Source organism: Clarias gariepinus, chromosome 6 (assembly GCF_024256425.1).
Source record: "Clarias gariepinus isolate MV-2021 ecotype Netherlands chromosome 6, CGAR_prim_01v2, whole genome shotgun sequence".
NCBI lineage: Eukaryota > Metazoa > Chordata > Actinopteri > Siluriformes > Clariidae > Clarias > Clarias gariepinus.
Window position 1 is genome coordinate 300466 of NC_071105.1, and position 16550 is coordinate 317015.

The following is a 16550-nucleotide window of genomic DNA, read 5'->3' on the forward strand; positions in this document are numbered from 1 at the left end:
GGTGCATCATAAAGAGGAAGATGAAGCAAAGAAGACCTAAGACAGTAAACTAGAAGCCTGTATTAGACAAGAATGGGACAAAATTTCTATTCCTAAATCTGAGCAACTTGTGTCCTCAGTCCCCAGACGTTTGCAGAAGAGGGGATTCCACACGGTGGTAAACATGGCCTTGTCCAACTTTTTTGAGACATGTTGATGCCATGAAATTTAAAATCAACTTATTGTTTCCTTAAAATGATACCTTTTCTCAGTTTAAACATTTGATTTGTCATCTATGTTGTATTCTGAATAATATATATTATATAATATTAAAATTTGAACCTTCCACTTCATTGTATTCCGTTTTTATTCACAATTTGTACAGTGTCCCAACTTTTTTGGAATCAGGTTTGTAATTGCCTGTAGTGTGTGTGTGTGTGTGTGTGTGTGTGCTGTGCATTGGATTAGCCCTGTCCAGGTTGTACCTTGGTATCTTGGGATAGGCTCCGCCTCGTGACCCTGTACACAGGATAAAGCAGTAAAGGTGAGTGTGTGAGTGTATTATGACAGCAGTGTGTAGGATTATGTTTCCTCTGAAGATATCAGCAGTCGCTCCATCATTAATGACCGTCAGTAAAGAGGCATATTAACGTGTGTATACATTTTTGATCCCCTTAAAGTGAAAGTATGAAGTTCATAAACAGTTGTGAAAGTGAAAATTAAAAATATAAATAAAATGGTTAGGTTCCGTTAAATTTAAATTATACATTTTATTTTTTTTTTGTGGTCTGGACTTAACACTCAAGTGTTTCTGATGTTTGGGGATGTGTTAGGTGAGTTAGTTGTCAGGATACACATACACACACCCAGACATGTGCAGGTGCGCGCGCACACACACACACACACACACACATTTCATTTTATTAGTTTTACAAAGAAACTCTCTTCTACACTCGCTCTCTCACACTATAACTTTATCACCCTTTTTTATTTCTCTTAATGTTAATAAGTTGTGGTCGAGTGTAATTAATAATAATAAATAAGCTGTAAAATATTCGTGTGTTCTGGATCATGTGCTGATGTGTGTCAGTGTCTGTGTGTGTGAAAAGTGTGTGAAAAATTCACATCAGAAGTTTAGTTTTAGTTTACACACTTTAATACACGCAATAAACACAGACAACATTCAGTCCGTCACTTAACACTGTAAAAACACAACTCACACATTATTATAGTTGTACACAAATCACACACACACACACACACACACACACACACACACACACACACACACACACAATCTTTCTCTCTCTCTTTGTATGTTGGGATTGGTCCAGAGCTGTTCTGTAATCTACTGACATCACAAACTCATGTTAACACACACACACACACACACACACTATTTAGATTTACTTTTACATTAAAACGCCACACACACGCACACGCACACACCCGCACGAGTGTTGATCTGTACTTTAGTGTTTGTTATAAAGATAAATATGGTGTACATATAAAGAGGACGTCTGTAAATACGTGTAATATTATAATCATGCCATAAAATACATTCGGTTATAAAGATTAATAACGGCGGCACGGTGGTGTAGTGGTTAGCACTGTCGCTTTGCACCTCCAGGGTTTGGGTTCGATTCCCGTCTCTGTGTCCATGGAGTTTGCATGTTCCCCCCCCGTGCTCGGGGTTCCTCTGGGTTCTCCGGTTTCCTCCCACAGTCCAAAGGTATGTAGATTAGACGAATTGGCGTTCCCAAATTGTTAGTAGTGTGTGAATGAGGTGTGTGTGTTCTGCAATGGATTGGTACCCCCGCCTTGTGCCATAAGTCTCCTGGGATAGGCTCCGCCCCCGCGACCCTGAATAAAGGATTAAGTGGTATAGAAGATGAGTGTGTGAGTGAGATAAAGATTAATATGTACAGTGTGAATGTGTGTGTGATCCTTCAAACATGCAGTAACTCTTGCACATCAGGACTGTCTCTCTGTGTATGTGTGTTAATCAGGGTAAATGAGAAACCCGCTGAAGGTGCTGTATTTGTTGGTGTTTCCTCCGTGAACTTTTCCTCCATCCAGCTGCACACACACTTCGTCCCCCACGTCTAGGTGCAGGATCACGCTGTTGGAGGCGTAGTCGTAGTTCTGATCCGCATCCTGAGCAATGGCACTCGCCCGCACCTGACACACACACACACACACATACACTTTGTCACACAGTCTTGCCCCCCACCGTCCTTCATATTAAATAATGTAGATCAAATGAAAGAAACAGGAAGAATGTTTTACTGCGACAGGCTGCAAAGTGCCTAAAATTCGATTTAAAAGCTGGTTGTTTATGTAACAGCCTCAGCGGCGACCTCGTTTCCCCTCTCGTCTGTTCCAACATTCAGCATCAGCAGTAACTAATCACCTCCTGATCATCTCTCATCATCTGCACCTGTTTCTCACTGGCTCAGGACTTAAGTTAGATGTTTTTATGCTTGAATGATTCACAGGTCACTGTGCGGCTTAACAAACACAAACACACTCCACTGGGACTGATCAGGTACAGGGACTGGAGTGGACATGAGAGACAGAAAAAGTCCATCAGGAAGACTGGAGAACTATTCCTCTAGAAGACATCAAACATACAAGAAAGATTAAAGCTTTGGAAGCACAAATTTTAGGTCAAACTTTATTTGTCACATACACGTATAATACGCAGTGAAATGCTTGTACACATATGACCTAAAAAAAGAAAAAAATCGAGCATCCAAATAAGGAATATAAAATAAAAAATATAAAAATATATATATACAAAAATAGAAATTATAGAAAACATTTAACTGTAAAATTTACACAATGTAAAAGCAATAAAATGGAATTAAAATGGAACTGCAATGTCCAGTCATGAGCAGAAGAATGTGCAAAGTTCCAGGTGTGTGAAATGTGGACCATGTGCAGAAAATGAGGACATGAGTGTGTGTGGAGTGGTATCAAAACTTTTGCACAGGACTGTAAATCAAGACTTTGAGAATAAACTTACGCCTAATAATCTGCACTAGGTCGCTACCTGCTAAGCTGCTGATGTTATGAAACTGATGGAGAACTCAGGAGGTCACAGGAGAACTGAACTCTCGGTGTGATGTGTGTACACGATTCACGTGTGAACTCTATTCACTGCTTCGAATACTCACACACACGATACAGAGGAGTGAGAGTTAACGAGTGCAGTCGCAAAATCCATCTAATGTAAACATCTCCAACTCCCTTTCCCTCTCTCTCTCTTTCTGTTACGAACATACACACACACACACACACACACACACACACATTCTCTCTCGCGATCTGTTTCTAGCCCTCCACTGAGAGCAATGAGTGAGGACTGATGAGATGGGCAGTGACCTTACACCAGGCATTGAATAGTGTGTGTGTGTGTGTGTGTGTGTGTGTGTGTCCTGTGGGAAGATGTTATTGATCCACATGTTGCGTGTAATTTATACGAAGTCTTTCCTGTAATAACTAACTCGAGCTCCTTATGGATTTTAACAACAAACTGAAACATCCACAGACTTACAAACTCATCGCTCTTTATTCAGATTATCAACACACACATAAAGATCTGTATAATAGTTGATGTTTTATATCATATTTTACACAAACCTGGCCTGGTTGAGGAATCCTGCAGTATGGCCTGGAACACTAGTGTGTGTGTGTGTGTGTGAGACTTGACTAAGGTTTCTCATTATATATACTCGCCCTAAATGCACCGCTTTTACCATCTAAAAGTGTTTGAATAAAGTGAATATGAAGGAAGTGAGATTACACGTACTGTATGTTAGCAAAGAAAAAACATCAGCTGAATAATTTATATTCATAAGGAGCTTTTATATTTTCAAAAAGTTATGATACATTAATTTGGCAATGTTACAGGTGTTGGAATATCCTTCATATCAGGTTGATTTAAAAATGTTACGGATGTTAAGCAGCATAAATACTATAAATAAGTGTTATTATAATGTATGTGCAGCATTGTGTTATGGTCGTCCAGAGTCATTCTCTCAAAGTCATCTTAACTTTCATGGACAACTTTGTCGCGATGATTTGGGGAGACGATATCACACCCTAAATCCAACTCTATGACAACATCATCCAACATTAGCACTCTGCTGTGATTTGATGGATGGGATGAAACTGGATAGGGAGTTTTATATTACTCCTGTGCAGGCATGTAAACTTCATCTGATTAATCTGATTAAAATGCAGCTTTACATAAAGTAGGACGATCCAGGATGAATGAATGAATTGTGAATGATGTGCAGTGTAAGATAACTCTGCTATCTGATTACAGGCTGATTACGAAGCTCGCTGATCTCGGAATCAACACCTCTCTATGCAGCTGGATACTGGATTTTCTGACCAACAGACCACAGAATGTTAAATCCAATAACATTCTCTCCTCAACCATCATTCTGAACACCGGCGTTCCACAAGGCTGTGTACTGAGCCCCTTCCTGTTTTCACTGTACACGCATGACTGCAGTCCTATGTATGGTTCCAATACCATAATTAAGTTTGCTGATGACACAACAGTGATTGGCCTCATCAATGACAACGACGAGACCAACTACAGGGCAGAGGTAATGCACTTGGCCGAGTGGTGTGATGACAATCACCTGCTCCTGAACACCAGTAAGACCAAGGAGCTCATTGTGGACTTCAGAAGGAGAAGAGGTAATACACACACCCCTGTCTGCATCAATGGGACAATGGTCGAACGTGTTACTACCTTCAAGTTCCTGGGGATACACATTTCTGAGGACTTAACCTGGTTCACTAATACCTCCAGTCTCCTCAAGAAAGCTTCCCAGCGTCTCTTCTTCCTGAGACTACTGAGGAAGAATCACCTTTCTAAGGACATAATAAACAATTTCTATCGTTGTGCAGTAGAGAGCATCCTAACCAGCTGCATTACAGTCTGGTACGGTAACTGCTCTGTTTCGGACCGTAAATCCATCCAAAGGGTGGTGAAAACCGCCCAGCGCATCATTGGTACCCCTCTTCATGGCATTGAGGAGGTGTACAAGAAAAGGTGTCTGCGAAGGGCTTGTAGCATCGTAAAAGACACCTCTCACCCTGCACATAAACTGTTTTCTCTCCTTCCCTCTGGAAAAAGGTTCAGGTGCCTAAAAGCCAAGAGCAGCAGGATGAGAAACAGTTTTTACCCCACAGTGGTTACCTTATTGAACACTTCACCAACCACCTAACCAAATTCAAAATTTCAAAATTCAAATTCAAATTCAAATTTTATTTGTCACATACACAAACATACACAGTACGAAATGTAGTGAAATGCATTATACGACTGCCATTGACCCTAAAAGAGAGTTAAATTTTACAAATAAGAAATAAATATGAATAAAAGAAATACGATAGAAATTAAATTAAAAAATTAAATTAAACTAGGAAAAATAGAACTAAAAATAAAAATAGAAATGTGCTAGGAAAAAATAGAACTAAAAATAAAAATAGAAATATGATGTACAAAATAGAAATATACTGTGCAAATTGAAATATACTGTACGGTGTGTGCAAATATGCATAGAGCAAAGTGTCTTAGTGCAGAGGTTATTAAAGTGTCTTTGTGCACTGGTCCAGGATGTAAACGTAAAACTGTAAAATGTAGTGTAGTTGTGAAGGTAGGTGTGCAAAGTTATTAAAGTGTCTTTGTGCAATGGTCCAGGATGTAACGTACGACATGTAGTGTATATATGAAGGAAGGTGAGCGTGTAATTGTCCATAGTGTTCATGGATGTAAGAAGATTGATAGATTTGACCAATTATGAAAATATTGTGTAGTTCTGCATAGTGGTGTGGTTGTGGTTGAGAGACCTTATCGCCTGCGGGAAGAAGCTCCTCCTCAGTCTCTCTGTGTTGGCCTTCAAGGAGCGGAATCGCTTCCCAGACCGCAACAGAGTAAACAGTCCGTTATTGGGGTGACTGAGGTCCTTCACGATCTTCCTGGCCTTGGTCAAGCACCGCTTGCTGTAGATTGAGTGCAGGTCAGGGAGCTCGATGCGGATGATGCGCTCAGCTGATCGCACCACCCTCTGTAGAGCTCGTCTGTCCTGCATGGTGCTGTTCCCGAACCAGGTCGTGATATTTCCCGTCAGGATGCTCTCGATGGTGCAGGAGTAGAAATTCCTGAGCACCTTGGAGGGCAGTCTAAAGTCTCTCAAGCGTCTGAGGTGGTAGAGACGCTGCCGGGCCTTTTTTACCACGGTGTTGATGTGACAGGACCATGCCAGGTCCTGCGTGATGTGAACACCGAGGTATCTGAAGCTGTCCACTCTCGCCACTGGGCTCCTGTTGATGACGGGGGTCTGGTAGTTCCTCACCTGCTTTGTACTAAAGTCCACTATCAGCTCCTTTGTCTTACTGACGTTCAGGAGGAGATTGTTTCTCTGGCACCAGTTCTCCAGATTTCCAACCTCCTCCAGGTAGGCCGTCTCATCGTTGTTCGTGATCAGGCCCACCACAACAGTGTCGTCAGCAAACTTGATGATGGTGGTGGAGCTGGTAGTGGCCACGCAGTCGTGGGTGTACAGAGAGTACAGCAGGGGGCTCAGAACACAACCCTGGGGGGCTCCAGTGCTGAGAGTGAGGGAGGCTGAGAGATGTCCGCCCATCCTTACTGCCTGTGGTCTGCCAGTTAGGAAGTTGGAGATCCACTGACACATAGATGAGCTGAGTCCCAGGTGCTCCAACTTGGTGGTAAGTGTGGAGGGAATTATGGTATTAAATGCAGAACTGTAGTCGATGAAGAGCATTTTCACATAATTCCCCCTCCGAGTGTCCAGGTGAGTGAGAGATGTATGGAGGAGATGAGAGATTGCATCGTCCGTGGAACGGTTTGGACGATAAGCAAACTGTAGTGGGTCGAGTGTGTCTGGTAGTGAAGAGATGATGAAGTCTCTGACCAGGCGTTCAAAGCACTTCATCACTACTGAAGTGAGGGCTACAGGGCGATAATCATTGAGGGAAGCAGGATGAGGTTTCTTTGGGACAGGAACAATGATGGACTCTTTGAAGCATATGGGGATCACCGACTGAGATAAAGAGATGTTGAATATCTCAGTGAACACAGGTGCTAGCTGGTCTGCGCAGCTACCAGCTGCGCAGCTAACCCCTTTACATGCACAGCATCATCATCACTGATAACCCAACATCCCTGTATAATATCTCTGTAAATATTCCCTGTACATTCACTTGTATAATCTGCACTTTGTCAGTACACTAATATATGTATATTGATATATGTATGAATATATGTGTGTATAAATATACTCTCTGCATTCCCTTCCAGTTGTTAAGTTAAGTTATTCATATTTATTCGTATATATTTTCATACTATTGCACATCCTGTAAATTCAACCAGTTTCTGTATATCTTTATCCCATATACTTATATTTAGACATATCTGTATATCTACACTTATTCAGTCAATTAATTCATCCATCTCCGCTCACTTTACACTGTATATTCATTTAAATATATACATACTGTATATTCTTCTGTAAAGCCAATTCATACATAGCCTTTATTTTTATTTATTTATGTATAGTATATATAGATCTGTATATATGTTTATACCCCACTGCTAACTTATATTTCTGGTTAGATGCTAACTGCATTTCGTTGCCTTGTAACTATGTGCAATGACAATAAAGTTGAATCTAATCTAATCTAATCTAATCTAATCTATCTACGTTACTCTTTATCTAGCAGAAGCAGACCTCACCACCCGACCAACATTGGCAACATTTGTAGCCCCCCACCCCCCCACCTCACCCTTGCATCTAAGAAACACTAGCAACAACCCACCCCGAGGTGATGTGACAAAAAAAATAAAAACTGTTTATTTATTAACACCAAGCTCAGAGAGTCACTCAAACTTACTGCAGGTGATGTAAACGTGACGTGAGTGAGACCCAGATTTTCATCACACTCTGAATTCACTGGTTGGATTTATTATAATAATATTAAAGTAATAACGGCATTTTTGTTAAAAGGCTGAGTGAGCCGTTGTTAATCAGTAAGATGAAGCTGTAATTTAATTCAGTGTGTATTTCTCTCTCAGAGTGGATGAACGATTTCTCGCCTCGTCTTTAATTCTCTTCACATCTTCTCATTAATTATCTCCATGTCTCTCTGCGTGGCCGTCTCTTCCCCTTCGGTTGCCTGAGAATGAGATGCGGGTCACGCGTGTGTCTCCCCGGCGTGTGGCTCGTGCAGCCGTGTGTGTGTGTGTGTGTTAAATCAGATTGATTAGCAGCGTGAGGTGGCAGCTCCCGGGGGACGCCAGTGCTACGGTGGGGAGGAGCGAGAGCCTATAATTGCTGCTTGCGAGGTCTCGGTGCTGCTCCTAATAGCACACACTCCACTATAACTCCGCTGTGTGTGTATGTGTGTGCGTTTCTATAAAATGTGGTTCGATTGCTCAAGTTTATTGACACTATCTTGTTTTCTCTCCTACTGAAAAGAAAAAATGATTTACAGACTTTAACAGATGAAGCTGAGAGATTTAGTTATGAATATTTAGATAAGATCTGTCTGCTAAGCCCCGCCCCTTCAGATCTCTGGAATCATCCATGCACTCACTTTTAGTTTACTAAATTCAATTTAATTCAATTAAATTTTATTTGTATAGCGCTTTTAACAGTTGTCATTGTCACAAAGCAGCTTTACACAATCAAAAGAATTATTTAAGTTTGTATGAAATGTGAATTTGTATGAATCAAAATGGTCAGTTTGTCCCTGGTGAACAAGCCGAGGGCGACAGTGGCAAGGAAAAACTCCCTGAGATGGTAATAGGAAGAAACCTTGAGAGGAACCAGACTCAACAGGGAACCCATCCTCATCTGGGTGAAACAGAAAGCAGGGATTGATCTGCACTCATACTGTGTGTTAGGAGGCTGGAAGTTCAGTATAACAGGAGATGTTAATTGATGTTAATATGGAGTCCAGGTAGTTATTGGAGATTCAGGTAGACTTGTAGGAAATTCCAGTCCTGAACTATTGAACCTCAGAGAAACAGTTGCCAACACCAGTCGAGGCCAGAACCATCTTCTAGGTAGAGAGAATCATCCCCAGACACCAGACACATCCCAAAGAGACACACGGGGCATCCATGTGACGAGATCTTCAGCCAGAAACGGGGCACCAGGATGGGTCAGACAGGTTGGGAAGGCAAAGGCACTTGGCCCTGCCCCTTTCTTCCTCTACAGCTTTTTGGAGATGTCTACTTGGTCCCGCCCACTCAGATTTCTGGAGTCGTCCACAAGGCTGTGCTAATTCAGCTAGCTAGAGTCGTCCATTATGCCCCACCCCTAATCACCTGGGGGTCTAGCAAATCACCCTCTTAGCTTTGGTGTGTAATCCACATGTTGCAGCTGCCGTTACTTAACTGAAGGTAAACCTGTATACTTATTTATGTTGTTAAATTGCTCCCTCAGCTCACTACAATCATGTACACGTAAATTTACATTTATGTATATTTACACATTTGACAGACGCCCTTATCCAGAGCCACTTACTATCTCATTATCCATATGGACTGTGAGATATTTATTTATTGTCTGTGGAAGGAGTCTCCATTGTCAGAGGTAAAGCTGTAATTGTACTTCCAGTGGAAGAGTGTGTGTTTTGTGTAAAATTTTTTACAGAATGAGAAGCAAGACTGATGAGGGAAAGACCAAGGCAACCTGTTCCAAGCTGCTACAAGAACAGGAACCAGACTATAAACAGATAAACGATATATATATATATATATATATATATATATATATATATATATATATATATATATATATATATATATAACGATAAAAAAGATAAATAATAAATAGTTACTGTTGTAGTGTAAGAAGTAGAAAAGACTTGGGGACATGCTGTTAGAGGAAAATAATCACCAGTCAGGAAGCTAACTAACTCAGTCTGCGTTTTACACACAGGACACACACGTTACATTTTAGTTTGCACGTGTTGATCACAACAGTGTCTGAACATCTGCAGACGTTTTGCAGATTTGCAGTTCATCTGACAATCATGTTGCTGCGCCCCCGAGAGACATCGCTGAAGTGAGAAGGTGTTGGTGTTGACATGCAGCCATGCCGCAGCGTTACGCTCCAGAGTTACGGTTTAACTAACGAACATATGGCTCCGTGCAGACGTGTTCCCCTGTGAACACCAGAGACGTGGAGCAGATCTTCTCAAGTTTCTAATTTGATGGACACAAAATAACTGATATATATAAAATGACAGATAGACAGACAGACAGATAGATAGATAGATAAGTATAGAAAGAGTATACACGTACCCTAACATTGAGTCTAAGGTCTTGAGTTTGAAAGGATAATTGTTGTGGTAGCAGTGAAGCTCCTCCTGATGTGTGTGTGTGTCTCGCCATGAGCTGAGAACGTGGAGTCCATTGAGCCATTCTGACTCTGACATTGGGACACACAGACATGCTCTCTCTCTCTCTCTCTCTCTCTCTCACACACACACACACACACACACACACACACACACACACACGCATTTGGTTTACTGTCCTTGTGAGGACCCTATCAACCTTGGATTGACACAATCGGAATACATAATAAATGTATCTAATTAACAGTACACTACACTGATATCTTACTCTAACTTTAACCTCCGCAGCCAAAAGGAAACATTTCAATTGTCTTATTTTAATTTTAAATAAAAGCTGATGTTTTCCTTGTAGGGACCGGGCTAATGTCTCCCCGAGGTCAAAACTGTCAGATATTACCAAGATATTAAAACCTTCCCACACATTCATTCACACACACACACACACACACACACACACACACATACAAACACACACCCTGGTGGGAGGAAGAAAGGAAGGACCAGTAGATGAGTCTGCTGCTAGACATGGGTCTGGTAAACAACTCCGTTCTCTTCAAAGATCACAAAGAGAAAGTAGGATGAAAAGAAAAGAAAAAGAAGAAACAGATAAGGTTCATTATCCACCAAAGAGCTGGTGTGCATCAACAGGGGAGAGATTCTGTCTGTCATAAAATACTGCAGCTTCCGAACCTGCTGCTGTGGAGAATTGGGGATGTGGGGGAGAGACAGAGAGACAGAGGGAGAGAATATAAGTGAACCATTGCTACACTGATGCAGTAAATGTAAAATGTAAACTGATATTAAAATGAACGTTTCACCTGAAAGCAAACACAGTTTCTGTTAAATACAAAATAGGGGGAAAATTATGGACGTGCATAAATTAATGCTAATGTTTCAGACTCTTACAGAGCATTTCTGATGTCCACACCAATCAGCCATAACAATGAACCCATCTGCCTAATATAGTATGGTGCCCCCTTGTGCCTATAGATCAGCTCTGCCCCATTGAGGCCCAGACTCCATTAGAGCTCTGAGGTTTCTGGCAAAGAACTCAAAAGCAGCAGATCCTTTAAAACCTGTAAGTGTGTGAGGTGAAGCCTCCATGGATCAAATTTTCTGCAGAAGGAGTCAACACCAACTCTTTGTCTCAACTTGTTCCTCAAACCAATTTTTCAACAATATATGGGGTGTGTTAGTGCACATTATCCTGCTGAAAGAAGGACACTGCCATCTTGGAACACCATCTCTATGAAGTGGTGTGACTCTGTTTGTAACAGCGTTCAGGTAGGTGGGACATGTCAGATTAACATCCACATAAATGGCAGGACTCAAGGTTTCCCAGCAGAACATCACCCAGAGCATCACACTGCCTAGCCCTACTCACCTTCTTTACATATTTCATACTGATGCCACCTCTTCCGAAAATAAGGGACACACACCTGCCTATCTACAGTGATGTAGATGAAAATGTGATTCATCAGACCAGGCCACCTTCTTCCATTGATTTGAGGTCGTGATGCTCCAGTGACTGCCGTTGTAGGAAATTTCAGTGTTGTCAGTATGGGCACCCTGACCACTCTGCAGCTTTGCAGCCCCAGCTCTTCTGTGGAATTGGATCAGACTGACTAGCAATCACTCCTCACATGCATCAGTGAGTCTTGGGGCCCAGGACCTGTCCTGACCACTACAGACACACAACATCCCACAAGAGCTACTGTTTTGGATTTGCTTTGACCCAGTCATCTGACATCACAATTTGGCCCTTGTCTCCTAAACAGGCTTACAACCTAAACAGGTTTAGCCAATCAGAAACATTCAGCACACTTTCTATTTCTTATGAGTGCAGTTAGTGTCTGAGGGCTTCTTCTGTTGTGAGGTCTCATCTGGGTGGGTCCAAACTTCAGTTCATTCTCCTCAGTTCAGTATGTTCACACTTAATTTGTCAATCCGCCGCTCTCCATTCACTTAAACTACCTATTGCTATTTCTAGAAGAAACATTTTAATGGCTACCCGTAATATAAATTAGTATGTCAGTGGATCTATCCTAAGGATCTATGTTAGCTACAGTATGTTAATAAACCATCTATGACACACATAAACAGTTCAGTACATTGTTACAGTACCTTAAGACATCTCGATGACAACACCAGGCCTGTGCTAATGATATTTCTGTATCTCAGGTGAGAAAGACACATCATTAGATGTTACCTAAATAAACAACAATACAATACAAACACTATTATAAATACTGTTATAAATACTGTTTCATCTCTTTTACCTCCAAGGTTATAGCAGTCCTGGACTGTAATTCTTTCTGAAAACGGCAGATATTTCACTGTACTGAAACCACAGCCTGTTATTCAGATATGGACTCAACATCTGCAACTAACATCTGCAGAGACGCAGAGGCACCTCTGTATTAACGGGCATCAGCATCGTGTCTAAACACTCCATTAATATTAACACGGCTACTACAGAAGGATTAAATATCATTTGCTTGTAACCTGCATAGACCTTCTTTCTCTCTCCCAATTACTCACTAACACACAGCTAAGCAGGACATTGTCCCTCAAAGTCAGTGACGGATCCACTTTTTGGACTTTTCTATGCTACAATTTAACATTTTTTATTTTTGCTATTTCTGCAAGACCAGGGTTTTCTCAGACTGAGGGCTATTTCACATTAGGCATAAATAATTTGTACTGTGCTCATGAATGATTGCTCTCCCCTCCTCACTCCCTTGTTGGCCAGCAATTAGATTGTTTCTCTCTGTTCTTGGGCATGATCGCATAATTTTCCCCCTCCGATACAGCAGGTGGCAGTATGCACCGACTTGGTATAGGACAAGAGAACAAGGAAGTTAACTATTATGCTATCATGGATATTTTGTAAAAAATTACAAGAGTGACACTGTCACGCTGTGTAAGTCAATAGATGACTCGGAATTTCTTAGTGAATTTGCAGATTTCCTCTCAAACCTAGTCGTTTCTGTAGACAAAGTGTTAATTGCTGGAGATTTTAATATTCATTTTGAAAACCCAGAAGACCCTCTGAGAACTGCATTTATGTCTATACTGGACTCGGTAGGAGTAAATCAGTGTGTAGTAGGACCCACTCATAAAGCAGGTCACACTTTAGATTTAATAATATTATTTGGATTAAGTATAAGAAATTTATTCACAATACCACTATCTGAAGTTATCTCAGATCACTATCTTGTCTCAATTCAAGTGTGTCACAGTAATAATGTACGCACAGCGCCGCGCTACCGTATGAAACGTACATTCACATCAACTACCAAACAGAGTTTTATCAGTAATCTCCCAGAGTTCCCAACTTCGATTAGATCACCGTCTGACCCCACAGAACTCGATCAGGCGACTGAATATTTAGAGTCGACATTTCGCTATACCCTAGATAATGTAGCTCCAGTCAAAAGAAAAATTATTAGAGATAAAAAACTTGCTCCCTGGTATAATGATCACACGCGCACTTTAAAACAGACCGCTCGAAAATTAGAACGTAAATGGCGTCAAACTAAATTACTAGTATTTCAAATAGCATGGAAGGAGAGCATCCTGAACTATAGAAAAGCTCTTAGTGTAGCTAGATCAACATATCTCTCCACTCTTATAGAAAATAACAAAAATAATCCTAGATTCTTATTTAATGCTGTAGCCAAATTAACCAGAAATAAGACCACTGCAGAAATCTCCACAACAACATCATGCAATAGTGAGGACTTCATGAACTTTTTTAATAATAAAATTGTAAATATTAGGCATAAAATTGAGGTTTTGAAACCGAACAATGTAATTGATGCAGATGTTAATCTAGCCATGTCAGATCAGAACCTAGAATACTTTACTCCCCTTGAAGAGAATGAACTAATTTCACTCATCTCTTCTTCAAATTCATCAACCTGTATATTAGATCCTGTACTGACACATTTTCTTAAACAGATAGTACCAGCAATAATAGAACCCCTGTTGAGAATAATTAATTCTTCACTCAGCATTGGATATGTTCCAAAATCTTTTAAATTAGCAGTTATCAAACCAATAATTAAGAAACCTGACCTCGACCCCTGTCAGCTGTCCAGTTACAGACCAATATCAAACCTCCCCTTTATCTCTAAGATCCTGGAAAAGATAGTAGCGGAGCAGCTATGCTCATATATACATAGAAATGGCATACATGAACTGCATCAGTCAGGATTTAGGCCTCATCACAGTACAGAGACATTGCTCGTTAAAGTAGTAAATGACATTCTATTGGCCTCTGATCAGGGTTGTGTAACTATGCTTGTATTACTTGACCTCAGTGCAGCTTTTGACACTGTTGATCACGCTATTCTTCTTCACAGATTAGAAAATGTAGTGGGAATTAAGGGTACAGCCCTCTCCTGGCTCAGATGCTATCTGACCCATCGTTATCAGTATGTAGACTTAAATGGTGATTATTCTGCATGTTCTCTAGTGGAGTTTGGCGTTCCGCAGGGTTCAGTTTTAGGTCCACTGCTTTTTTCCCTTTACATGCTTCCTCTGGGCAACATAATCCGTAAGCATGGTATTAGTTTTCATTGTTATGCTGACGATACACAGTTATATGTCTCAGCAAAACCTGATGAGAAAAAACAGCTTACTAAAATTGAGCAATGTGTGCAGGACATAAGAAATTGGATGCTAATTAACTTCCTTCTGCTAAATCCGGATAAGACAGAAGTTCTAGTCATAGGACCGCATACAGCTAGGAATAAAATTTTAGATCACACCGTAACTTTAGATGGCCTTTCTGTTCCATCAAATGCAACAGTGAAAGACCTTGGTGTGATTATTGATTCCAGCCTTTCATTTGAAGCACATGTAGATAATATTACCAGGATAGCATTCTTTCACCTCAGAAATATTGCCAGAATAAGAAATTTATTGTCGCTAAACGACGCAGAAAAACTAGTTCATGCTTTTATCACCTCTAGGTTGGACTATTGTAATGCCTTACTGTCTGGTTGTTCAGCTAGATGCATAAATAAGCTTCAGCTAGTCCAGAATGCAGCAGCGAGAGTCCTCACCAGAACCAAAAGATATGAGCACATCACCCCTATCTTATCTTCACTCCATTGGCTCCCTGTGAAATTTCGCATTGATTTTAAAATACTACTCTTGACATATAAAGCATTAAATGGTCTCGCGCCGCAGTACCTGAGCGAACTGCTAGTGTCTTACGATCCGCCACGCCTACTTCGATCAAAGGATGCAGGCTGCTTGTCAGTACCGCGTATTATGAAAAATACAGCTGGGGGCAGAGCTTTTTCTTACAAAGCCCCAAAGTTATGGAATAGTCTTCCAAATAGTGTTCGGGACTCAGACACAGTCTCAGTGTTTAAGTCCAGGCTAAAAACCTATTTATTTAGCCGAGCATTTTTATAAATAGATTTGCCATAGGTAAAGGAGCAGATCTGGGGGACTCATGGACGTAGAGTATTATGGTGAACTGGTATGTTTGGATGCTGTCTTCCTCACTCTCATTGATCACTCAGGTTTGCTGACGGTGAGGTGATTGTTTGCTTTACATGTCAGGAAGCCCTCATGTTTGTGTTTCCTTCTGGCTCTCCCTTTTAGTTATGCTGTCATAGTTAGTCCTGCCGGAGTCTCTGCTTGCACTCTACAGTTAATATACATTCACATTATACATTGTGTGACTGTGACCATACCTAACTGCCATCTCTCCTCTTCTTCTCTTTCCCCCCCTCTTTCTTTTTCCTCTCTCCTCCTGTCCCCCCCTTTCACTCTTTCTCTCTCTCTCTGTCGAGCTACACATGTCGTTCCTGAGCTGCCAGTGATCCAGACTCCCTCTGCCCTCGGGACCTGTCTGACCCATCCTGGTGCCCCGCTTCTGGCTGAAGATCTCGTCACATGGATGCCCCGTGTGTCTCTCTGGGATGCGTCTGGTGTCTGGGAATGATTCTCTCTACCTAGAAAATGGTTCTGGCCTTGACTGGTGTTGGCAACTGTTTCTCTGGGGACTTGACAGTTCGATAGTTCATGACTGGAACTTCTTACAAGTCTACCTGGGTCTTCAATAACTACCTGGACTCCATATTAACATCAATTAACATCAGCTATTATAGCTGAACTGCCTCCCACCCTACACA

The 16550-nt window shown here is 41.2% G+C and overlaps 1 protein-coding gene across 1 annotated transcript in view; it reads right to left on the minus strand.

The window, feature by feature from the left end:
* Nucleotides 1–1912: 1912 nt before the first annotated feature.
* c1ql4b (complement component 1, q subcomponent-like 4b) overlaps nucleotides 1913–16550 on the minus strand; it is a 31466-nt gene continuing 16828 nt past the window's right edge. The window contains exon 3 of the mRNA XM_053499657.1: nucleotides 1913–2160. Coding sequence (XP_053355632.1) covers nucleotides 1981–2160 — 180 coding nt within the window. The 3' untranslated portion in view covers nucleotides 1913–1980. The remainder of the gene's footprint in view (nucleotides 2161–16550) is intronic.